Source organism: Perna viridis, chromosome 7 (assembly GCF_037379345.1).
Source record: "Perna viridis isolate PV_CMFRI_1.1 ecotype Kerala chromosome 7, ASM3737934v1, whole genome shotgun sequence".
Classification (NCBI taxonomy): domain Eukaryota; kingdom Metazoa; phylum Mollusca; class Bivalvia; order Mytilida; family Mytilidae; genus Perna; species Perna viridis.
In genome coordinates, this window is record NC_142451.1 from 7,246,469 (window position 1) to 7,273,268 (window position 26,800).

At 32.3% G+C, this 26,800-nt stretch overlaps 1 protein-coding gene across 4 annotated transcripts; it reads left to right on the forward strand.

Annotated features, from left to right (window-relative positions):
- Positions 1 to 248: 248 nt before the first annotated feature.
- LOC148611138 (uncharacterized) lies at positions 249 to 25,073 on the forward strand. Of its 4 annotated transcripts, XM_088591319.1 has the most exons (8): positions 249 to 381; positions 2,987 to 3,233; positions 5,547 to 5,646; positions 6,884 to 7,134; positions 7,623 to 7,837; positions 10,206 to 10,587; positions 10,887 to 10,929; positions 20,464 to 20,615. In XM_088591319.1, the coding sequence occupies exons 2-8, from the start codon at positions 2,993 to 2,995 to the stop codon at positions 20,480 to 20,482; spliced, it is 1,251 nt and encodes a 416-aa protein (XP_088447445.1). In that variant the 5' UTR covers positions 249 to 381; positions 2,987 to 2,992; the 3' UTR covers positions 20,483 to 20,615. The 4 variants fall into 4 exon arrangements, with proteins under 4 accessions (XP_088447445.1, XP_088447442.1, XP_088447443.1 ...); XM_088591316.1 differs by lacking the exon at positions 10,887 to 10,929 and having other exon boundaries at positions 20,464 to 25,073; XM_088591317.1 differs by lacking the exon at positions 10,887 to 10,929 and having other exon boundaries at positions 6,908 to 7,134; positions 20,464 to 25,073.
- The last annotated feature ends 1,727 nt before the right edge of the window (positions 25,074 to 26,800 follow it).

Below are 26,800 nucleotides of genomic sequence, written 5' to 3' on the forward strand. Positions count from 1 at the left end.
GGAATAGCGATTGTTTGTTGAAGAAAAAAAATGCGTCCACCATACTGTACAAAAACGTTGTCGAACCAGCATTTTGAAAACATCGTCTTCGGTATTTTTGAAAGTAATGAGAAAAAACAAAGGCAAGAAGAAGAAGAAATGTCGGTAAAGTAAAGATAAGTCCTTACCACAATCGCGGACACGTCAGACACGTCATTAATGATCCGGATTATTTTCGTATTTGAATCCGTATTTGGAAAACGTTTTATGATTTTTTTTACTGACATAAGCGATTATTTTTGGTTCTGATTAGACTGATATGTTTTTTCTTTGAGTTAGTAATACCTGGAATAAAACGAAACTAATGACAGACTATTCAATGAAAACAAACCAAACAATTAAGTAAGTCATACAAAATCTTTTTCCTTGACAAAAAGTCAAAAGTGACACATTTGACACGAGCGACGTGTTACTGTTCACTGAGCTGTCGTTTTGTATCCGTCCAATGCAGATTTTGTTTACTAGACACAACATTATTGTAACAAACTCTTCACTTATACCATACCCACGTACGGTATCCCCTGGCCAAAGCTCTTCAATACTCGTACATTTTAACTTTCTCCAAGAAACATCAGTTTAAAATGATTCAATCATTGTCATTGATTTGTTTAAAACAGTCTTACTGTAGTGTAGACTTGTAAGCTATAAAACATATGTAGTAGAACCGGAATTTTTTACTGGAGAGGAGGTCCTGTAATAGTAAAACTTTTAATGGACTTTCAGAACTTTAATTTGATTTGACTTTTCTTAATTGTTTTCCACATTTAATTCATTTCTAGTTTCTGATAAAAACACCCCTGATCTTGATCTCATTCAGATTCCTAATCATTTGGTTATGCATGCCTTTGATAAAGGTTCAATCATCCACTGCATGATTCAGCCTCAAAATTTATGTTTTGATCTTGAACTTCATTAGTATTATGCTGAAGAAAGATATCAGTGATCTGAAATATTCAATGTAAATTTTACCATCATTTGTTGATGTTGAACATACATGTACATGTACAAGATGTATTTAGATGTTTATTTAACTTTTTGTTAAGTTCCGCATCAGTTTTAACAATCCATCATCCTGTAAGAGTGATTGTTCACTTCTATTGAGACTATACTCGACGTCACATACAGTACTTTTTTGATTTGAAGCTCTATTTCTTTAACTGTCGGGACTTACCGCTAGAGTTGTCTCTCTTTTATTTAATCTGAAGATAGTTTGCATATATGCATGACGTGATAGTCCCAACGAGTCTTTTATTGGCTGAAATCGTGCATAATAAATCCTTAGAGAAATCCTATACTAATATCTGCCATGTTGGTTTCTACGGGACAATTTGTTTACAAACGAAGTTCGTAAGTTCCTGTTAAACTCCGATGACAATTGTCTGCTTGATCAACTTCTCGGTGTTTTATGATGTTTGCATAGAATAAATTCGAGATATCTGAATTAGCGCCGAAATGCATTCTGGGTTCTTCGTTTTTTTGGACAAACCATTTAAACGTAAACAACATGGCCGACTTTTGGCAATGTAAATATTGGGACAGAGAATTAAAATCTCACCGGAATTTACCGATTCAATGTTTAGGGAGAAGCCGTTTGGCTAAATGAATGAGCAAGTCATTTAAGACAATTTAAACGATGGTAGGTGTCAATAAAGTCGTAGAAAATATTTTTATTCAAATTTTAACAGTGTCTTATTTATGTGACACAGAGTATATTTTTATATATACACACATGTATATGTTTGTATGTAACATTTATTGTATAGCCTTTTTATATACATGTATATGTAAATGTTATATTTAGTGCTAAAGCCAGTCATTTTATGGTGTGAAACTCCTTGTGAGAAACAGCCATGTGTGAATGATTATATAAGTTGAAACTACCTGATATCGTAGGTGTGTATACAACTGTTCTGTGTTGTTGTAGTCAACAGGATAATTCATGAACATTGAAGTGGTGTGATTTTTGTCTCCCTTGTAATTTCTCACTGGGGACATGCATTGTATTCATAGATATAATACTTTCAATTTTCCATCAACAAACTTAGTTACTGCTATTCCAAACTTTGTTACTGCCATTCCAAACTTTGTAACTACCATTTCAAACTTCTGCTATTCTAAAATTTGTTACTGCCATTTTAAACTTTGTTGCTGCCATTCCAAACTTAAAACCTGATCTTTCTGTCATACAATGTACATATGCTGGTAGTTACAATAAAATAAAGAATAGCTACAGTTGTACAGGACATGCCCATAGTAAGCTGCCACTGAAGGTACTGTAATATGCTGCTAACATCCAATTTTAAGGACCACTAATATTTCATTCATGTAAATGTTCTAATACACTTTTTTCTACCATCTGCCAACAAGTTAAAATATCATGAACATAAGAAATGAGTTTCAATATAACACAATGAATAAAAAATGGCCAGTCCACTGTGGAAAGTGTAGAAATTACACAAAATACAATCTTAATAATTCAATATACTGTGAAAATACTTTTATTCGTGGATGCCAGTTTTTCTGGACTAGACAAGATACACAAGGAATCTTGAATTCGTAGTTTTCACGTTTTCAGTGAACACATCCTTTTCATTGGAAACCAAATTTATTGGTCTGGTATCCCATGGACAATAGTACTGTTACACTAAATCTTAAAAAGTCGCTATTAAAACCTACAAAAAAGTATTTATTATTAACATAATTCTTATCTGTATTACAGACATTGTGTCAAATGATGGTCAAAATGTAAATGGAAAAAAAAACTGTATTAATTCAAATTATGTCAATAAATAAGTTCATGTACTTTAAGATTCAACCAAACTTTCTAATTTGCATAATCTCTTGGTTTGACTATATACATTTTTTACACATGGAACTGTGGTTCATGTATTATACATGTAGAAGTGTACATGTATTTGTACTATATAATATCACTTTTTGCTTTCAGGGCAATATGAAATGTTCCCAGTGTAATGCAGACCTTCAACCTACTGCCAAATTTTGTGGAGGTTGTGGTAAACCAGTAGATATAAATGATCACCAAGAGGACTTGGTGCAGTGTCCAAATATAGATTGTGGTGCTCCACAAAAGAAAGGCATGAAATATTGTTCATCATGTGGAAAAGAGTTACATGTACTTGGAATCAGCTCTCCAGATGATAGTACAAACAAGAATAATGCTGCAGTATCTGATGGTAAAGTTACATTACATTATACCCCGTGCTGTGGGAGGTATGCTGTGATCATGGTCCCCATGCTGTGGGAGGTATGCCATGATCATGGTCCCTGTGCTGTGGATATGCCATGATCATGGTCCCCGTGCTGTGGGAGGTATGCTGTGATCATGGTCCCCGTGCTGGTGGAGGTATGCCGTGATCATGGTCCCCGTGCTGTGGGAGGTATGCCGTGATCATGGTCCCTGTGTTGTGGGAGGTATGCTGTGATCATGGTTCCCATGCTGTGGAAGGTATGCTGTGATCATGGTCCCCGTGCTGTAGGAGGTATGCTGTGATCATGGTCCCTGTGCTGTGGGAGGTATGCTGTGATCATGGTCCCTGTGCTGTGGGAGCTATGCTGTGATCATGGTCCCTGTGCTGTGGGAGCTATGCTGTGATCATGGTCCCTGCGCTGTGGGAGGTATGCCGTGATCATGGTCCCTGTGCTGTGGGAGGTATGCTGTGATCATGGTCCCTGTGCTGTGGGAGGTATGCCGTGATCATGGTCCCTCTGCTGTGGGAGGTATGCCGTGATCATGGTTCCTGTGCTGTGGGAGGTATGCCGTGATCATGGTCCCCTGTGCTGTGGGAGGTATGCCGTGATCATGGTCTCTGTGCTGTGGGAGGTATGCTGTGATCATGGTCCCCGTGCTGTGGGAGGTATGCCGTGATCATGGTCCCCATGCTGTGGGAGGTATGCCGTGATCATGGTCCCTGTGCTGTAGGAGGTATGCCGTGATCATGGTCCCTGTGCTGTGGGAGGTATGCCGTGATCATGGTCCCCGTGCTGTGGGAGGTATGCCGTGATCATGGTTCTCATTCTTTTTCTTTACAGTTTTCTTTGCAACAACAATTTGTATGAAAGATATCCAATAGTGAGCTTTGCTTAAGTTTTCTTCTAGTTTTTCAACTTCATTTACAAATGTATACCTACATTTCACAACATTAAATGTTTTCAACACTCCACAATAAATCTACATGTACATGTACATATATTTCATGTATAATTGTCAACATATTTTTACCAGTAAATCTTTGTGGACAATACAGTTGTTCATGTAAATGTAAATTGCAAGCAGTTTTCTGGGATTCCTATTTCCAGTTACCCGGGGCAAGTGAAATTTAGGTCAGGGAAAGTTAAGTACTTAGTTACACTTTTCCATGGCAAGTTGAAAACTTTATATGCTGTATGGATTTGTGTTGTTAGGAAAGCAGTCATTGACTGTGGGAAAGTTGATTTTATATGGATTTTTCTCGAGGAAACCTCAATTTCTGAAAAATCCTAGAACACTGACAAGTTCAAGTGATCTACATGTGTATTTATATAACCTCGACAAAAATTTGCAGAGACAACATAAAAATGTACTTTTTAGAAACGTGTACCAGTTGGGTGCTCATAAATAAAATGTTCTGCAAAATATCAGGTTTTGTATGTAAATGTGCATGTATATGGTATGGCATTTATGGTTGTGTGCAGTGTCCTTGTCATCAGCCTTGAAATTTAACTTTATTTATGCAGCAACTTGAGTTAAACTGAACTGATCTGTGTACCAAGGTTTCTATTTAGTGATATAGTCCAGACAAGCATGTTATAAAACTCTTCGTGAGTTGCTTACATGTATACTGTTATTTATTATTTTTGATACATGTATAAACCAAGAAGTTTATTGGATCCTAAACCAATCCAATGTCATTTATATCCAAAATTCTTACATGATATTTAAAGAAAAAACAAAAGAAATTTAAGAAAACTTAAATATTCTTCGAGTTCAGTAATTCAACTTGCCATCACTATTCCTTTGAATATTTATCAAAGTGGAGTTATTAAAGTGATTTTCTTCATTTGTCTTCAGAAATTTCAAGTATATAAAATGATGAAAAGATGATTATATCTGATTAATGTCAAACATGAACTAAGAAAAATATTGAATTGATTTTGTCAAACAAACATTTAATATTTAATCAGCAGGGTTCATTGTGATGGTTAAAATTTAAATGAACCTTGGTAAATAAAACACCTGCCTAAACCAAACCAATTAAAGGAGGCTGGTTTCGCTGTATTCCTAATTTGTCAGGTCATATTCCAAGATAAATTATTATGTTTGAATTGAAATTCTGATTGAACAGGTTGATTGTCACAGTTATTAACCTTTCATTTTCATTTTGCAAGGGATAGAAGACTGTTATATTGCTACATTGTATTTGTACATGTATACTATAAACAATACCCAGATTATTGTATTTGATAACCTTAATTTCATATAACAAAGGATTTTCTTGTTATTTGTGCAGAACTCGATGGCTCTGTAGGGAATTCACCATGTCAAGACAGTGGAGATTATGGTTCGAAAACTAAACATACATGTACTGGCAGCAATACAGACAAAGAGTGGTATGTCTTGGTCAAGTAGAAATATGTTACAAAATGTTCATGCACTTTAAGACAATGATAACAGTTTTATTTGGACAAATCACATAAGGGTTGTCACATCATTTGTCTTCTATGTGACCTCAAATAAAATGTCAAACTTACAGACCAAAAAAATGTCTGTTTCCTGCTTCCCTACCAACAATATCAGAGAACATAGAAATATATTTTGGTATGATGAGATCTTCTGAGGTCAAATTTTCATGAAAATTTGTTAACCCATATTGGTGTAAATGTCCTTTTTGATATTGAACGTCTATTTTGGCTTATTTTTTATTTTATTATTTTTTTGAAGTCTTTTCCTTTGAAACTAATGGACAGAATTTAATGCAAGTTGATATGATTATTGTTAGTTTATCCTAACAAAATGAATGATGGGATTTTTCATCCATGAAAAAAAAACATGGCTGCTTTTACAAAAAATAGAATGTATCTTATTAAGCCAGATGAGGGATTCAAGCGCGAGCTTATAGTTGTAGATCAATTATCATCTCATAATTTCATTGTTTCATTCAGTCCTTTCCTCCAAAATTCTCAACAACTAGCCTGAATAATAGCGAACTGTATAGGATTTAATTAGCCCAAAACAAGAAAAGTACATTTCACTTGCCCGAATCAATTTCTACTAGACTGGGCTTTGGGCTATTGGCTAAAGGCCAGCACTGTTCATTAGCCATCCTTACATCTGTTGTACTATAACAAGTATTGTGTAAGTCGATTTCAGTAGTAATCTTATCAAAAGACCAATAATAGTATGTATTTTCAAATTTTTAGGTTTAGCAAAATCATATTTTATTTTAAATACATTTATACAAAGTGACATTTTAACATCTGATGCTGCTACAACAACATACTTTTTTAAAAAGGATATCAAGCGTTACTAGGTGTTTTTCTACATGTAAATAGCCATGGTCTTTTCTTAGAAGAGAAATAAAACAAGAAAGTAAACCAGAACTGTGAATTTATGTCCTTGTACAAGTAAGTGATGTCCATCATACAAGTAATTACATGCACAATATTTTCATACAAATAATTACTTGTACAATATTTTCATACAAGTAATTATTTCGTATAAAATAATATGTATACATCATAAATGGAGTATGTTTCAAAATTGCATCATTATCATAAAATTACGTTCTCACTCTGACATGAATGAGTTACGCTTAGTTCATTTTTTTAGTTTCTTTATAATTTGTAGGCTTTTTTTTAATTTTTATGACAGCTGTCCAACTGTAGAAGTATCTACTAAAGGGAAGGGAAACACACGGAAGGGTTTTGCAGTTATTAGTTCCCATTGTGAATTTTCAAGTAACTTTAATCTAAGAGAAAGACCAAGTGCTGAAGACGATAGAATTATGTTAGAGGAAGTCTTAAAGAAGTATGATTGTGATATTTTGCCCTTGTCTGATAAAACGAGCAAGTATTACAAGGACAAATTTTGTGAAAATAGTAAGTTTATTAATTTACTGCATTTAACAAGTTTTCAAGTCCCTGTTGGTCAGAAAACTGAAAACTGATTTATGCATTTTTGTCCATATTATATTGCACATTGTAAACAAAAAAAAAGATACCTGACTAGTAGTCAAACATAGCAGAAATGCTCAGTTGAAGAATTAAACTATCTACTTAGTTTTGTTTTGGTTGAAAGACAAGTTTTTTGTTATGTTTGGCCTAATTTCCAAGTACCATGGAAGCAGAAATCTGTCGGCTGTAATATCTACATATGGTTTACTTTTATTGTGGTTCAGTTGGCTTCTTGAGCTACAGTGGTGCTCAGATTTGCCACTGAAGCCTATTTTATAATAAAAGTGATAAAAGCTGTATTAATTTTTATGTTGCAGTAACATTGATTACATACCTTAGAGCCTCTTGTTGATGCATCACAAATATGCTGACATCTATACATATAAAATGTATGACTATATGCACCTTTTCAGTAAAAGAAAAAATGAAAGGTGAAAAATACCAGTACTTCTTATTTGCCTTAAGCACACATGGTGAAGAAAAAGAAGAAAAACAGGGTGCAGGACATGTATTTAACCACTATTTCTACACCAGAGATGGGCAGTATCAAACACAACAACTAATGGAAGAAATATCTACAAAATTAGAATCAGAACTTAAAGACAAAATGAAGATTTTCATTATACAGGTACATCAAAGTCTACTTAAAGGAAACAAACCATCTGATTTTTAATTTAATTTTTAAACATAAAATAAATAAAAAATTAATCTTTTCATAAATTTAATTATTGAAAAATTCAAACTTAAATTTTCCATTGACGGCACATGAAAATATCACATTTTAAACATAAACAAATAAGCTCAGCCCACATTGTTACCTCCAAGGTCAAAGTGAAAGTTAATTAGATAACACTGAACAGGTCAGTCACAATTCATATTTTAAAAGTACAGTTATTTATTTCCAAAATTAAACAAACAATTGTTAAATGATGAATTTGAGATGAACCCAATAGGTCCTAAAAAGTAATTCGCTAAAAGGGGTCTTGGCCTAAAAGTTGACTAAGTTATACAAAATAAGCAACGTTAATATGTCTCGTGTCGAAACGTGTCACTTTGTATTTAATGTATTATATAAAGATTGATCAGTAAAAATGTATATTTGTATATTGCTGTTTATGTTTACATGAAGTATTTGTAGGTAAATATTTTACCTTTTTTCTTCTTTTGCAGTAATTATAACTTTAATACCATTTTTTATTTTTCCTTTTTAAATTAACAGAAAAATTTAAGATATTCTATCAAATTATGGTAACTTAAGTAATTCTTCATATTTCCTTTAATTCATACACACCCTGTGTTCTTCAAATGTTTGCTGACAGCAGACCCTTGGAAATTACAATTTTTCATTTGTTTTGGGGCCTCAATGGCTCATTTGAATATGATATTCATTTGCTTAAGAGCAATCTCTATTAAACTCTTTTTCTAGTCTTAGTAACTTTCAATATATCTATATATTTAGAATATTATCTAGTCAGTTACATGTAAAAGACTCTGGTCTTAATATTCATGTTTCCAAAAATTTTTAGGAAGTAGTGTGTAGAAAAACAGGAAAAAAAGATAAATCTTATTGTTGTTATTTAAAGTTGACACACTGGTTGTTTTGGTTTGCTTTTATATATTATATTTATATGTAGTTTATTCACGACAAAAACCCCATATCAAGATTTACCAAAAAAAAAAAAAATTCCCCACACCTGTTGTATTATTTTTAGACTTGGGGGATTTTACAATCTACTTCTTAACAAATTTTCCCGCCAAAAACGTGCTCTTGATACACAACAATAATGGCAATGTAAACAATATAGTTTAAATACGGCAATTTCCTTTTTCTTTTCAAAGTGTTTTGGAAGTATCTGATGGAATGCATATTGTTCGGGAATTTAACATGTTCTTTTATAAGGTAAATCAGCTTCTTAATGTTGAAAACATTTTGTGATTTTGCATTATTCAACTTTGCATTTATAAATAGCCATGTGCATTTGGCCAGGGTTGAGTGAATTTTTACCACAGTCAGTTTTGATTGGTTCAGTATCAGATATTAATATCTGATTGACACCTTCATTAAAATTCATTTGTGGCCAGGTGGGATGACTGATAAAGAATCTGGTCAGCAATGTCATAGGCTACAGACATCTGTGCGGTCACGTGGTGATCAACTGACATAGCAAGGTTTACTGCTAATTACCTTGTAGGATGCCGTAAATTACCTCGGGCACACGTTTTCTGTCGTAATTGATTTTTAATCCTCAAATTTAAGTTTATAGGACAGCACTGCAAAAGATAGCACAGTACTGTTCTTGATAGTGCAGCACTTAATCTTGATAGCACTGTGAAGCCCAGTGCTTTAAGGGCCTGGGGAGAACACTGGAGAGATATTCTGATTTGGGTGTTATAGTTATTTCCCTGTAAGTTAATTTTTAATTTTTTTCTGTATGCACTTATTGCTCTATATACACATGACATTATAATTTTCCTGAAATTTCTCAAACAAGTTATGTTATCTCAAGTTTATGGCTTTTACCTGTGTTTTAGATTATCTATCCAAGTAACTACTTCATGTACATGAAAGTATTTTTCTGTAGTTGTCAAATTAAGTCTTCCATTACATGCATTATTTACATTGTCAAACAGCCATGATACATGTAAGGCTAAAGGCAAATGTCCATAATTAATGAATAAAAACTATTTTATCTCCAAACTAACAGTCTGAAACCTTTTCTGCTGGTTGTTATTGCAATGATTTGTTTATTTTCAAATTGACAGCAGTTACACGTAGTACATTTTTCAAACCATTTTTTTCAGTAAAACCAGTAAAAATATCTTACTTCATCAATATTTATTAATTTATATTGAGAGTTTCAAGTCAATTTTTAAAAGCAAAGAATACATCCACAAAAGCTACCTTGTGTATCACAGCTGTCCTGATTCATACATGGATGTACAAATGTATTATTACATGTAAGTATTGCAGTTAAACTTAATACATTTAATTGCAGGCTTGTAGAAGCAGAAACCAAAGTGATGTTAAAAACTTGGATATAGGAGTCAAGGTGGGTGTCACATCAACAGAACAATCAACAGATACAAGTACAAGTCTCTCTGCAAATGACCATTCATATTCAAAGGAAACTCAACTACAAAGATCTTTGTTCAAAAGCATTGATGTTAAAGATGCCAGAGGATATATGCCACCTTCTGAGGAGGAAGAGGAACACTCTTCTGATCTTCTCCATCCTCCTATGGGAACTCCTTCAGGAGACATGGAAACTATTCTACAGTTGGCTGAAAATGAAGAATCAACGATTGTAGCAGAGTTTATTCCTGTTACTGCAGTTCCGCATTGTGATGATGCTGTGGTAGTTTTTGCTTCAATGTCAGGTAAGGATTCGATGATAAATTAGTTTTTACTCAATTGTCAGGTGAAAATCCAATGATAAGTTTTTGTTTTAGTGTCAGGTGTGGATTCGTTGAAAGGTTTTTGCTTCAATGTCAGGTAAGGATTCAATGACAGATAAGTTTTTACTTCAGTGTCAAATGAGGATCTAGTGATAAGTTTTTGTTTAAGTGTCAAATGTGGATTTGTTGAAAGGTTTTTGCCTCAGTGTCAGGTAAGATTTGATAATGATTTTTTTGCTTCAGTGTCAGTTGAGGATCCACTAATAAGTTTTTTGTTTTAGTGTCAGGTGTGGATTCATTGAAAGGTTTTTGCATCAGTGTCAGGTAAGGATTCCATGATGTTTCTCTGCCTCAGTGTTAGGTGTGGATTCAGTGAAAGTTTTTTTTTTGCTGTGATAAGTGATAAGTACACTGCTTAATTTGAGGTAAACATTTGGTGATAAGTAAACTGCTTTAATGTCAGGTGAAGGTTCTGTGATAAGTAAACTGCTTCAATGTCAGGTGAAGGTTCTGTGATAAGTAAACTGCTTCAATGTCAGGTGAAGGTTCTGTGATAAGTAAACTGCTTCAATGTCCAGTGAAGGTTCTGTGATAAGTAAACTGCTTCTATGTCAGGTGATTTGGTGGTAAGTTAACTGCTTCAATGTCAGGGGAAGATTTAATGATAAGTAAACTACATGTACTTAGTGTTAGGTGGAGATTCAGTGATAAGTAAACTGCTTTAATGTCAGGCGAAAAAGTACAAATATCTTTGGTTATGGATTAACAATTATTGCATTCTTTTGAGGGTTTTTAAGAGTACCAGATCTCAGCTATTTTTTGTTTTTATGCCCCCGCGACAAACTGTCAGGGGGCATATTAATTTACCTCTGTCTGTCCATCCCTCAGTCCTGATTACACATGATCTTGGCTTATCCAGCTATCTCATTCATCCTACAGTTTTTGAACTACATCTAAAATATTTTACAGGATATTTCTACATATGATGAAAGTGTGCGGGGCCAACAGATTTTGATCTTCATGAAATATTACAGGAATTGGTGATAGTTACACTTAGTCATTTTACTCAGAAATATATAGATCATGGCTTTTCTGGCTATCTCCTCGTATTGTTTTTGAACTACTTCTAAAATATTTTACAGGATACTTTTACACATGATGAAGGTGCAGGGCCAAAGGGCTTTGATTTTCATGAAATATTGGGAAATTAGTGATAGTTACACTTAGTCAGAAATAGTGCTATATGACCTGTCTGGCTATTTCCTCCTGTAGTGTTTGAACTATGCAGGATGTTTCTACACATGATGATGGTGTGCAAGGTCATAACATCTTGATTTTTATGAAATATTACGGATCTGGGTGATAGTTGGACTTTGGAATATTTCAGAACTGGGTGATAGTTAGGATTTTGTAATTTTTGTCAGAAATGTATCCCTAGCAACAAAGTTAGGGACTTGTTTTTGGGGGTATTAGCATTTTTTATTTGTCCGTTAGTCCGTCCATTGGTTATTATTTTTCTCATAGCAACTAGTCTGACGGTACCAAACAGAATTTCATGACACTACATGGCCAGGATACAATATGTATATATGCATATATTTAGGAATTTCTGATCCCCAAATTGATCCCCAGACCATGAGTATCACAAGTCTTGGAAGGATTTCTGATCTGCAAACCATGTATTCATACAAAAATAAACATGTTCTTAATTTGGCAAATCTAGCAAGTGGGGGCATCATTAGTGTCTTACAGCATATTTGATTTACACAAAAAAAATCATTACTAACAAATGACACGGGGGAACCTGTGATAAACAGGGCTTCTAGTTTTTTGTTTTTGGCCTATCAGGATCAAAGTGCCTCATGTCACTGGTTTTTGTCCTGAACTTTCCTGCTATTTCTGAACAATTCACAGAATGTAGTCAATATATAATTTCTGTATATCAATTAAAATATCTTTTAAAATTAAATATGTTTCAGGCAATTCAACTTAATAATAAATTCTATCATTGCTGCAAACAAAATAAAGATTTGGACTTAAAAATGAATGAAGATTTGAGGTGTCCTTTTTTTCAATTTTTGGCCTTGAAATTAAGATGTTTAGTTAAATTTTCTTTTCAGAAATTAAGTTTTTGCAAAATCTGTCAAGAAGCATTAGATGTGTTAAACATGTTCTATTTAACATATTTACATTCATATCTGTCTGTATCTAAGGACTCTCATCAATATTATTTTATATTTATAAACAATGAAGAGCAGTGATTTTAACCCAATAAAATTTACGGGAAAGTTCAATTTGATTAAATGCATCTATTTAGGAAATTAATTTCTTAGGCAAATTTTTGGAATAAAAGCTAATTAATTTTTGGACAGGTTTTAAAAAAATGGGAAAAAATTGAAATGGAACAGAATTTGTATATTTTATGTTTGAAGTAGAATGTTGTTTAACTATTGTAATACAGATCATATCTGTAACTTTTTAATAACCCTCCTACATCAAGTGGAATACTCACATAGAATCATTGAAAAACCCTCCTATATCAAGAGGTACACTCTCATAAAATCAATGCATAAAATTGTTTTTAAAATATTTAAAAAGATTTTTTGGTAAAGACTTATGTATGATTTAAAGTAAAAACTTTTTTTCAAGGGGGAAATAATTGGTGGGAAAATGTACTATAGATTCCAGAGTTACAGAGTTATAGAGTAAAAATCTTTGGTCCCTAATTTTATTTTTGAAAATGAAATGATGTCAAATAAGAGTTCTTTATACAACTTTTTAAGAGATTTTATTAGTAAGCAAAACTGTGAAAAAATTCTTGACAGAATATAAATAAAATGTAATAAGTGCCTTTCTTTAGGATCAACTACATGTTTTATCTGGAAATTAAGTTCAATGACCAATATTTTTCTCCTGAAATTTCACAGTATGCTTTTCAAGGTCATCTTTGTGAAAAATTAGAAAAGTAATTAGGTCTACCTTATTCAACAGTCAGCTCATAAATGTACAATGTACTGGTACTTGTCTTTTGATTCTCAATTTTATTTATTTTCTTATACGCCTATCTAAGAAGGGACATATTTTGGTATACCAATGTCCATCCGTCTGTCTGTTGACCACACTTTGGACAATAACTCAAAAACACTTTCACAAACTTTTATGAAACTTTGGTGAATTGTTCATATCTATTGACGTAAGCTCCCTTTCGATTTTTATAAATTTCAGATTTTTTTTGTTTCAGTGTAATGAATTTTGTAACTTGAAAAAAGGGGGATTTTCAAGTTTTCAGACAAGTACTCAAAAACACTTTCACAAACTTTTATGAAACTTTGGTGAATTGTTCATATCTATTGACGTAAGCTCCCTTTCGATTTTTATAATTTTCAGGTTTTTTGTTTCAGTGTAATGAATTTTGTAACTTGAAAAAAGGGGGATTTTCAAGTTTTCAGACAAGTACTCAAAAACCCTTTCACCAACTTTTATGAAACTTTGGTGACTTGTTATACTCATTGATATGGAAGCTCCCTTTTGATTTTTATTAATTTCAGATTTATTGTTTTTTTATGTTATGAATTTTTGTACTTGAAAAAAAGGCGATTTTCAAGTTTTCGTACAATTACTCAAAAGCACTTTCACCTACTTTTATGAAACTTCGGTGAATTGTTCATATCTATTGAAGTAAGCTCCCTTCTGATTTGTGTAAATGTAAAATTTTACATTTCAGTGTTATGAACTTTTTACTCTTTAAAAAAAGGTGGAAACAGCCAAGGAAATTTTATTAATTGAAAAATTGTTGAAAATGGACCATTTGTTATGATGATTAACTAATAAATATGAAACGTACTTGGTGACCTTGTCAGAAAAGTGTGTTTTGAACTAGATAGAAATGTATGGGTGAAAAATCAAGACAGCAAACTTAGTTAAACTTGAGGTAGCCTTGATAGTGCCTAATTTTTTGTGCATTTTTTATTTACTTTTTTTTTGGGGTGGGGAGAGGGGGTGAGTGTATTTGACAGGGCTTATAGTATTTCTAGTTGATCATATAAATTCATTAAAAGCATAAGGACAAGTTAAAGGGGCAACTGGCATATCATGCGCTTAAAGCATAGCTCTTTATTGCTTACGGCACAAAATGTTTTTAAATCATACAAAATGCATATGTATATTTCTACGCCTGAAAAAAAAAATTGGATATTTTCTAGACAAGATTTGTACATTGTTCAAGACTATAACCAATTTCTAAAGAAACAAACAATGTAGATATTATTTAAAAGTTTATTAAATATCTCCTGGCTACATCAGGCTAATCAAATAGGAGATGAATCTCCCTTTACATGTTTTTTAGACAGTACAATACTTTAGTATAAGTTTTTTTTAAGAATCATGCTAATTATATTTGTGATACACCCCAATGATGGCCACACATTTTTATTAGCTCATCTGGCCAAAGGCCATGTGAGCTATTGCCATCACTTGGCATTCATCTCCGTCATTGTTGTCGCCGTCGTCCATTAAAAATTTTTCAAAAATCTTCTCCTCTGACCCCACTTGACCAATTGGAATCAAACTTAGTATAAATGTTTCTTGAGGTATCTTGCACAAAAGTTATGCTTAGATTTTTTATCTGTCAAAAACATGGCAGCTGTTACTAAAAATAGAACATTGAGGTCAGACTAGTTTTTCACATATATTTCCAAAACCGTTAGGTTTAGCCAAATTCTGACTGGTAAAAGTGATCAGTATGATGAGATCTATCTCATGTTCAAGTTTCCGTTTTAATCTGTAAAGCCAGTTAGTTATTTCCATTTTTTGACATTTTTTTGGCTATTTTTAATATTATTTCTTTCAAAAATCTTCTCTGACACTATTTGACCAACTGGAACCAAACTTTGTATGAATGTCCTTGGGGTATCTTGCTTGAAAGTTATATTTAGATTTTTGATCTATCAAAAAACATGGCCACCATTACTAAAGATAGAACATAGGGGTCAGACTGTAGAGTTTCAATTATATATCTCCAAACCATTAGGTTTATCCAAATTCTGACTTAGGGTAAAGTGTTCAGCATGGTGAGATCTATTTATGGTCAAATTTTCATTTTTATCTGTTAAGCCATGTATTGATTCTTATGATAAGTCCAACCAAAGTCTTCTTGGGTCAAAATTATTAGTAAACTTCTTGTTAAATTTATTGCCATTGAAAGACAAAATTTAATTAGGTGAGCGATTCAGGCTCTTGGGAACCTCTTTTTTTGTTATTAAGTTGCTTAATATATTATGAAATCTATAATTATTCATTCCAATCAGTCTGCTATTAGGAGATAATTAACATTGAAAATCCTGTGGATTCCACTGTAATTTAGAGTATCTACACAGTTATCTTCCTTAATTTTGAATTTTATATAAATAACACCCAATCCACCATAGAACCATGCATTATGTGCTACAAGGGGGTCTTCAAATCAGGTTGAAACTTGGTGATTATTAGGGCCCCGCCTTAGGTGGGTTGCCCTATAGTGATCAGTCTGACCGTCCATCTGTCCGTAAGTAACAAATTCATGTCCGCTCTATATCTTGAGAACTGTTATGATTTCATACTTTATACTTAACATGTATATTAATCAACACCAGAGAGTTTGTCATAATTTATGTACAACTTCCTAGGTCAAAGATAACGGTAAAAAAACTTTGGTTTCAGTTGACAACCCCATGTCCTGTGGTAAAGATTGTGTCCGCTCTATATCTTGAGAACCGTTATGATTTCAAAGGTTATGCTTGACACGTATATTAACCAACACCAGAGGGTGTGTCATAATGTATGTACAACTTCCTTGGTTAAAGGTCAAGGTAAAATAAAAAAAATTACTAAAAAATCTTAGAATAAAATCGCACATAACTAGACTATTTAATAACTTCAAATAATGCTTCATATCAGCTTATTTACCACATGTTATTGACAGTGGGGCCCACAGAGATGGCTCCCATCTCAATGATATCTAGTCGAAACCTTAGTTATATAAGAATTCACCAAAAATGTTTCACTTATAATCTTTCTCTGTAAGGAACAATGGAGTTTATGAGACAGGGAACCAGTTTTTGAGATCAGCAAATCAGATTTTCAGGTTTTTTGACAATACAAGTGCATAAATCTTTTATTATCAATAAGTTTGATTGTAAAATAGATATAACACATAATTAAAATTAAGAATAGAATCTAAGGAGTAGTCTAGCAAAGGGAAATAATCAAAATTTTTTTTTGGGGGGAAATGATGAAAATACTACACATTTCAAAAGGATGATAAAATCTCATCCATTGTTGACAGCAAATAAAGCACATTGCAAAGTTAAAGTATAGTACAGACTAATTTAAGAATGAAAAAAGTGGGCACTCATGTTCTTGTATATGTAACACATACATGAAAATGATGAAATTTTGCGTTTTTCAGACAACGCTAAAAAAACACATCATTTCTTCATAACACAAAATACAAATCAAACAAATCACTAAATATCATTGACCTAGCAAAAAGGGTTCATGTTTCAATGAAGTTGTCAGAAAACTTAATGTTAAGTTTGTGGATGACACCTCCGTCACCACTATCACCAGAAATGGAAAATCCTAGTCTTTCCTTCTGTAACTTTCATTGCAGGCATGACCAAAATTAAAGCAGACAATAGATTGCCTATGTACACCAAAGTAGTCGGGTTTGGTCTTCCTGGTATCTAGTTATCATGGAGTGCCAATTTCCGTTGCAGATAACTTCATTATGACAAGTAGTTGGATTTAAGTTAAATTCAACTAACAATCAAATACACAAATGAAAGAGGAGAAATGAAGCCCATTACATTTTGATAAAAACAAACCTTTTTTTTCTAAATTAGAAATTGATATGTACAATGTACATTCTTAACATATGTATAAACTTCCATATTTGTACTGTGTTTTGTTTTTTTTATATTTTTATCTACAAAAAAATTTCAAGCACAGACAGACAAATGAACAGACAGACATACAAGGTGAAAACTATTGGACACAGCATCCTTGATGTCAAGTAAATTATGCTTTTGTGATTGTGACATTTCAATTATCGACCACTACATGAAAATGGTCACGTAGACAAATTCTTATCAGTGAAGTTAGACATGTTCTGGAAACAGGATTATCAGATGAAAATTATTTGGGTTGAATATTGAAGAATAGTTCCTACTGGTTGTATAGAATAATACATGTCAAGTGAAAATACAATTTTCATTACACAATTATGGGATCAAAGTATGTCATATTTCAACAAAATAAGCAGAAAAAGTCATTCTTTAAATTACAATGTAACATATATACAAAGAGTACAAAAAAAACCCCAAAAAAACTCTGGATTTTTTAATGCTCATATCCATCTGATGATAAAAACGGAATTTCAATCAAATCCGTTGACTCATCATGTGGACCCATCTTGAATGATGGTAGATTATGGTAGATTGGGTGTTGATATCTCTGATGAACATGAGTTTTATGGTAGATTGGGTGTAAATATCTCTGATGAATACAGGTTTTATGGTAGATTGGGTGTTAATATCTCTGATAAACAAGGGTTTTCTGGTAGATTGGGTGTAAATATCTCTGATGAATACAGGTTTTATGGTAGATTGGGTGTAAATATATCTGAAGAATACAGGTTTTATGGTAGATTTGGTGTTGATATCTCTGATAAACATGGGTTTTATGGTAGATTGGGTGTAAATATCTCTGATGAATACAGGTTTTATGGTAGATTTGGTGTTGATATCTCTGATAAACATGGGTTTTATGGTAGATTTGGTGTTAATATCTCTGATAAACATGGGTTTTCTGGTAGATTGGGTGTAAATATCTCTGATGAATACAGGTTTTATGGTAGATTTGGTGTTAATATCTCTGATAAACATGGGTTTTATGGTAGATTGGGTGTAAATATCTCTGATGAACATGGGTTTTATGGTAGATTTGGTGTTAATATCTCTGATAAACATGGGTTTTGTGGTAGATTGGGTGTAAATATCTCTGATGAATACAGGTTTTATGGTACATTTGGTGTTGATATCTCTGATGAACATGGGTTTTATGGTAGATTGGGTGTTGATATCTCTGATGAACATGAGTTTTATGGTAGATTGGGTGTAAATATCTCTGATAAACAAGGGTTTTATGGTAGATTGGGTGTTGATATCTCTGATGAACATGGGTTTTATGGTAGATTGGGTGTAAATATATCTGAAGAATACAGGTTTTATGGTAGATTTGGTGTTGATATCTCTGATAAACATGGGTTTTATGGTAGATTGGGTGTAAATATCTCTGATGAATACAGGTTTTATGGTAGATTTGGTGTTGATATCTCTGATAAACATGGGTTTTATGGTAGATTGGGTGTAAATATCTCTGATGAATACAGGTTTTATGGTAGATTTGGTGTTAATATCTCTGATAAACATGGGTTTTATGGTAGATTGGGTGTAAATATCTCTGATGAACATGGGTTTTATGGTAGATTTGGTGTTAATATCTCTGATAAACATGGGTTTTGTGGTAGATTGGGTGTAAATATCTCTGATGAATACAGGTTTTATGGTACATTTGGTGTTGATATCTCTGATGAACATGGGTTTTATGGTAGATTGGGTGTTGATATCTCTGATAAACATGGGTTTTATGGTAGATTGGGTATTAATATCTCTGATGAATACAGGATTATGGTAGATTGGGTGTTAATATCTCTGATGAATACAGATATACAGGTTTTATGGTATATTTGGTGTTAATATCTCTGATAAACATGGGTTTTATGGTAGATTGGGTGTTGATATCTCTGATGAATACAGGTTTTATGATAGATTTGGTGTTAATATCTCTGATGAACATGGGTTTTATGGTAGATTGGGTGTAAATATCTCTGATGAATACAGGTTTTATGATAGATTTGGTGTTAATATCTCTGATGAACATGGGTTTTATGGTAGATTGGGTGTAAATATCTCTGATGAACATGGGTTTTATGGTAGATTTGGTGTTAATATCTCTGATAAACATGGGTTTTATGGTAGATTGGGTGTAAATATCTCTGATGAATACAGGTTTTATGGTAGATTTGGTGTTAATATCTCTGATAAACATGGGTTTTATGGTAGATTTGGTGTTAATATCTCTGATAAACATGGGTTTTATGGTAGATTGGGTGTAAATATCTCTGATGAATACAGGTTTTATGATAGATTTGGTGTTAATATCTCTGATGAACATGGGTTTTATGGTAGATTTGGTGTTAATATCTCTGATGAACATGGGTTTTATGGTAGATTTGGTGTTAATATCTCTGATGAACATAGGTTTTATGGTAGATTTGGTGTTAATATCTCTGATGAACATGGGTTTTATGGTAGATTGGGTGTAAATATCTCTGATAAACATGGGTTTTCTGGTAGATTGGGTGTTAATATCTCTGATTAACAAGGGTTTTATGGTAGATTTGGTGTTAATATCTCTGATAAACATGGGTTTTATGGTAGATTGGGTTTTAATATCTCTGATGAACATGGGTTTTATGGTAGATTGGGTGTAAATATCTCTGATAAACATGGGTTTTATGGTAGATTGGGTGTTAATATCTCTGATTAACAAGTGTTTTATGGTAGATTTGGTGTTAATATTTCTGATAAACATGGGTTTTATGAAAAACAACATGTTATATTCTGTTTTCTTTGGCATTTTAAATAAAATGACAAAAATAAGAATATGTAGGCTTTCCAACCATGCACCACATTTTACATGACTCTTAGCTGGAGTGCTACTTAATTATGTAATTTTAAAGAATTTATTTCATTTCAGGAAAATATGCATACAGTAAGGAATATGAACCACTTGCTGGAGGATGGCTCATTAGAACTTTATATGATGTTCTACTAGAAAGAAGTTCTGAAGATGAAGTCCATATTCTGGATGTTCTAGTTGATGTGAATCAAAGAGTAAGCAAAAGAGAAGCATTACTTGGTTTAAGTACACCAGGTGATTATAAATGGTATTTGAACATCCTGGCTGGACAGCAGAATGAAGGCAATAACAATCGAGAACTTCAGGCTGAGGTATATGAAATGATAGAGCTGGTCTCTGCTGCAAAATTAGGGACAAACATATTAGAAGAAGAGCTAGCTAATAAGGCATTTGACCTTATAAGAAGGGTAAAAAAAGACACTGACTTCTCAGGAGTTAAATGTCAGTCCTGTTTCTTCCACAACTTAGCTTTTGATAAAGATGAAGACTTTCATTTAAAATATGTTGATAGTTAGGGTGTTGAGAAATGTGCTGTTTATAAGCTCTATACAGTGTTTCGTGGTAGTTTCTACATTGCGCCACAACCGAGATGCAGGGTTTATTCAGATACCTTAATGTTACATGAAAATCATTGTACATTTTTGTTTCCCCCTGAAACAAGACACAGGTTAAGTCTCAGAAGTACTTAACTTTTGAGTGAACCATAGACAAATTCCGAAGATTTCATGATAAAGAATAACATATCAGATTTAATTAAAGTTTTGCAGTGCCTTTCATTATCATTTTTCTTTGTTTTGAAATTTACTTTTTATAGTCTTTTGATCCCAGGTTTTTTGTCAGATAAATTTATGATACATTTTAATTCTCTGCAGTTTGATTTTACCTATTACATATCCTACTGTAGAAAATGCTTTAATTCATACTGCAACCTTTTTGTTTTCTGCTTAACATTTAATTAAATCCACCTTTTACATACAGAAGTTGAACTTTTGAAGAGAATGTAAATTCATCATGGAATAACTTTTCCATTTTGTCATTCTAAAACAAACTGTTTTAATTTTTGGAATGTATAACATTCTTTTTAATTCATTCATGAATGCCAGTTTTAATTATTGGGATTAAAGCTAAGGCACATTATTAAAACATAAGTCAACACTTTTAATATGTTTTTCTTGGACTATACTTGGCGTCACATAAATAATATACTGTTAAAATTTGAATAAAAATATTTTCTACGACTTTATTGACACCTACCGTCGTTTAAATTGTCTTAAATGACTTGCTCATTTGTTAAGCCAAACGGCTTCTCCCTAAACAAGTCGCTTATTAGCTTAAATCATGCATAACAAATCCTTACGGGAAAATCCCATACTAATATCTGCCATGTTGGTTTCTACGGGACGATTTGTTTACAAACGAAGTTCGTAAGATCCCGTCGAACTCCGGTGACAATCGTCTGCTTGATCAACTTCTTGGTATTGTACGTTGTTCGCGTAAAATAAATCTGAGATATCCGAAATAACGCCGAAATGCATTCTGGGTTCTTCGGTTTTTGGACAAACCATTTAAACGTAAACAACATCTCCTAGCAACCCGATCACTGTAAACATGGCCGACTTTTTACAATGTAAATATTGGCACCGAGAATTAAAATCTGACCGGAATTTAACGATTCAATGTTTAGGGAGAAGCCGTTTGGCTAAACGAATGAGCAAGTCATTTAAGACAATTTAAACGACTGTAGGTGTCAATAAAGTCGTAGAAAATATTTTTATTCAAATTTTAACAGTATGTTATTTATGTGACGCCGAGTATAGTTTTTTTCTCCATAATATGGCCAGTTGTATTTTGTGTTCTGGGATTGAATATTATGCTCAGCGTATAGCAACATACAGCATGCCAAAATCCCAATTAGAAGAAGAGAGTAATCTGTAAGAGAATTGTTACAGTATATATTATCTATATATGTTTATGTACATGTATATAACATATATTTTTGATTTATTTTAATTGGAATATGTTTTTGTCGTTACTGTTATTTTTTTCAACTTTTTAAGTACCAGTCCACACGAAAGTCAGACACTGCCAATAGTAATGCAAGTCATGGTCAAGAAAAACCCACCTAACAAACAATGCTTTTTAAGTCTACATATGCTATACCTTCACATAACAACCTATTCTACATTCTGATTTGCACTTTTTAGAAAATCATACATTTATCTCCCACTAAAATCAACCAAATGAAGCCAAATCAAGAATGATAACTCTTGCAAAATGCAAATTTCATATACAATCTATATAATTTTTATCTCAAAAGTGCAACAACCAAATGAAAAACTATAGACTGGTTAGGTGATCAAGCACGGGTACTGCTTCTGAACAAGAAATAAACTGAATATAGTGGGTTTTGACATGCTTGAATCACCTTCTGTCAAAGATTTGTTTACTAATGAAAAAAAATGTTGAATTTTATTGATGTTGGGTTATTTTTGGAACGGAGTGTAAGTGCTATTTACTATTATACAGCAGTATTTTTAAACCAACGAGGAAGTGATTATATCTACTGCTCAAAACAATATGGATTTCTAATTGGACTTTCAAAAAGTTGGTTTTACATAATGAAATGTCAACTTTACTCAATTCTCACAAATATAAGATGGCCCAACTCCTTTATTTTTATTTTCTATATCAGCTGTATTTGATAGTTCTATATTGTACTGCAAACCTGTATTTGAGGCTCTACATGGGCAGCTCATTCAATTTTGTTTTCCAGTACAATAAGGACTCTTACAATATTTCCTTGTGTTTCCATTTTTTGTACACTACAAAACTTTATCATAATTCATACTATCGGTATGTGTGTAAAGAAAGTTATGTATAGTTTTCATGCACTCCTAATGTTGTAAAAATAATACAATATATTTTTATCAGATGTGGTGCTGGTTTTATAAAAAAAATTCTCTGATTGATCGATTTTCAACTAAGATATAATAGAAAAAAATTGAACTATTCTTATGAATTTTTTGTTTAATTTTAATTGACTGATAATTATCTGTGTCTGTGTAACAAAAATGTTTTCGTTAAACTGAAAATGTGCGAAATTGTCAGAATTAATGAACAATGCACATGCTATATCCACAGTATCATAGGTAGATAGTGATAAACGGATGATTGTTTGTTAAACAAAGTTTGCAATTGTTGTTATAAATACATAATAATAGTAGTAGATTAACATTTTGTTATAATCCCTGTTCTATCATGTTGTAGTTGAATGCACTCTGAGAAATGAGCTGTAATAGAAAAATGCAGTGTGATTTTAGGAGGTTATTATTAACCAATGCCTAAATTTTAAACCAATTTATTTCATATTACAATGTTAAAACTTAGTGCTTGGAGACACATTCCTTTATCAGCCACTTGATCCTTTGCTAAAACATATTTAGGAATGAATACAGACCTCCCAACCCTGTTGCAACTCTTAATGTGATCTCATATAAATTTGAAACACTTTTCCTCTTCAATCATTCCTTTACCTCAGATACTTTATAAATACCACCATGACTAATGATTCACTATCCAGACTATAAATAGAATTAGTGATTAAATGTATTTATATACAGATATTGTTGTTGTTGTGGTCATTAGTTGTTTTTTTTTGCAAGCAATGATTGTAGTAGTAGTTAAATGCATTTCATGAAGTTTTGATGCATTGTAAGTTGTTGCTAGAGGCAGTTAGCTTTTTAAAGTGGAGTGAATGATCATTAAAATTGATGTAGAAAGCTTATTTTCCTTATGATTTGCATAATTCTTTTTTACTTATTCTTTATTAAACTATTTTTATAGTGCTTAGCATTTTTAGTATATTGGGAGCTAAAGTTGGGCCAAAAAAAGAAAAAAAAAGGAATTCCTATGAAAATCCCTGCTCTCATGTTTCATTGAGATTTCAGATTTCTTACGTTTTTTGAGTTATACTAACCAAAGGGCAAGGTGTTTAATGAACACCCTTAGAGCAGATCTTTTTTTAAACTGTGATTGAATTTAAAATTTTGCAATATTATAGTGTTATTTCTTTAAACCACATAAAATGTGAAGAATTATTTATGAGAGTTCAATTGATGAGTTAGAAGAAACTAAGGTTACACTTACTGTCTGATCTGACAACATACTGAACAAATCAATTATAAATCAATTTATTTTTAATTTTAATGAGTAAACGAACCATTGCACAAATGAGTGATGAGCGATTTTAGTTTATTAAAAAAATACTTAGAGTTAAAGAAAATAAAGCATAATTAAGTGTTCATGCCATTTGTTAATATCCCAATTTGTAATGTCTCAGCTAGGTTTATCATTGTTTTTTTTAACATTACATACTTGTTTAGTTTGGCATATTATTTTCTTGATTATTGCTCAAATAAATTGATTTCATTTATATGTATCATCTTAAGTGTTGTATTTTTTCAGCATGCTTTTCTCTACTTTTTTGTAATTCTTCTGAATTGTATGTTTTTAACATTGTTTATGTTTTAGGTATGTTATTTTTTTTATTTAAGATTTCCATTCTTGTTATATGCTTTAGTGAGTTAAGGTATTAATCATCATATCATAATATATAGAATACATTTAAAAATGTATAACCTTTGTTCAGTAAATGTCTTGATCTCTGATTTTTTTCTTCTGCAAAGCAGGATATATAAAATATATATAAAATAAATAATATTTGTTTCTTACACCCTGCCATACAATGTGGATACCCTCTAAAAAGTTGTGTGTCCCTTTGTTTCCTGTGTCCAGACAATAACTTAAGAACGGATCAATGCATTTTGCATAGATCTTCAGTACAATAAAATACGCAAAATCCAAATGTAGTTTTCCATTTAAGCAATTGGCAGTGCATCACTTAGGAGGGCGTCCATGCAAAAACTAGGAAGTGGGTGGCACATGACAAATTTTGTTTCAAAACATTTTCATCTATTTCATATGACAAATGCATCCTTTCTCAAAGTTGAATGTTGTTTTTTTTTAATGAACTGTTAAAGAGAATTGAATTAGATAGAAAGCACTGAAAATCATTTTCATTTTGTGCAAAATTGTAGCTGTAAGATCGTTTTCTTAGCCATACATTTTAGATTTAAAAAAATGACATTAACATTACATTGGAACAAAAATATCCGTGGCATTAGATTTACCATGTGCCATCCATATCATAGGAACTACTGGTTTCTAAAAGAAGTCTCTTAATATTTCATTAATGCCGGACAAATCATTGGCCAAACTGGGCATCATTCGCTTAATCATTTTCAGTAGGTAGCGAAGGAAGTAAGGAATTCCCCAAAACTAGAAACAATGCTCACTTCATCGATACATCCTTTTCCCCATTTGACAGTGTGCACATATTAACCTTATCAAACTCTATATGATGGACCCCTATTTCTTAAACAGAAACCATTTAGATAGAACGTGAACACCTTCACTGTTAAGTAAATAATCTGTGAAAGTTTTAATTCCATTCAGTGGTGTAGGAGGAGTTGCTTCATAATAAGCATCCTATATGATTTTTCAAAAGCCATGTCCTTGTTTTCTTATGGAATTACCAACAAGAAAAACAAACAAACAAACAAACAAAAGAAAGAAAATAAAAGAATAAAAAAAGGACAGATAACATTTTTAAATCGGAGGTGCGCATAATAAATATTCTCTATTCATTACATTTTATGATGGAGTTGTGGGTAAGATAAGGATACCTCACTGTCCAAGGAAAGTGTGAACGGACTATGCTGATTCTAGAAATTGAAATATCTATTCCTGTCGTCTTTATAGAAATTGTATTCTATGTCATGGTCATGGGAGCAGTTCTTTAATAACTGATTATCTCCAAAAAGGAAATTAAATCCAAGTGGAAAATCATGAGATGGAAGGGGTGTATCCCCATTATTTTCACAGACGATTAAACCATATATATAATTATATTTATAGTTTGTTTATAACACCAATTCAAATTCAAGGAATATCATTTTCCAGAAAGTATTAAAGGTCTCAATATTAGCCTGAATGATATTTAGAAAAGTATCATTTCCAATGCCAATTTAAAGTGTGCCTTCGATTCTATATAAATCTCATTCACTTTCCCAAATATCGGGATACTATACACAAAACCCCAGGCTCAAATCGCCCATTATTATCTTCACTGTGATGTTTATCCTTCTTTTTGGTTTTTTTTGTCTGTGGTTATCTACTAAATGTCAGTAAAACCGGACAAACTTAGTACATGTGTTAAGTAGAAGGGTTCTGAAACGTAGTTCTTATCTAATACACTCGATCATTCGAGCATATGAGTACGATAGTAATCAAGGGAACCAAGATTCTAACGGAAACCAAAAGAATGTAGTACAGA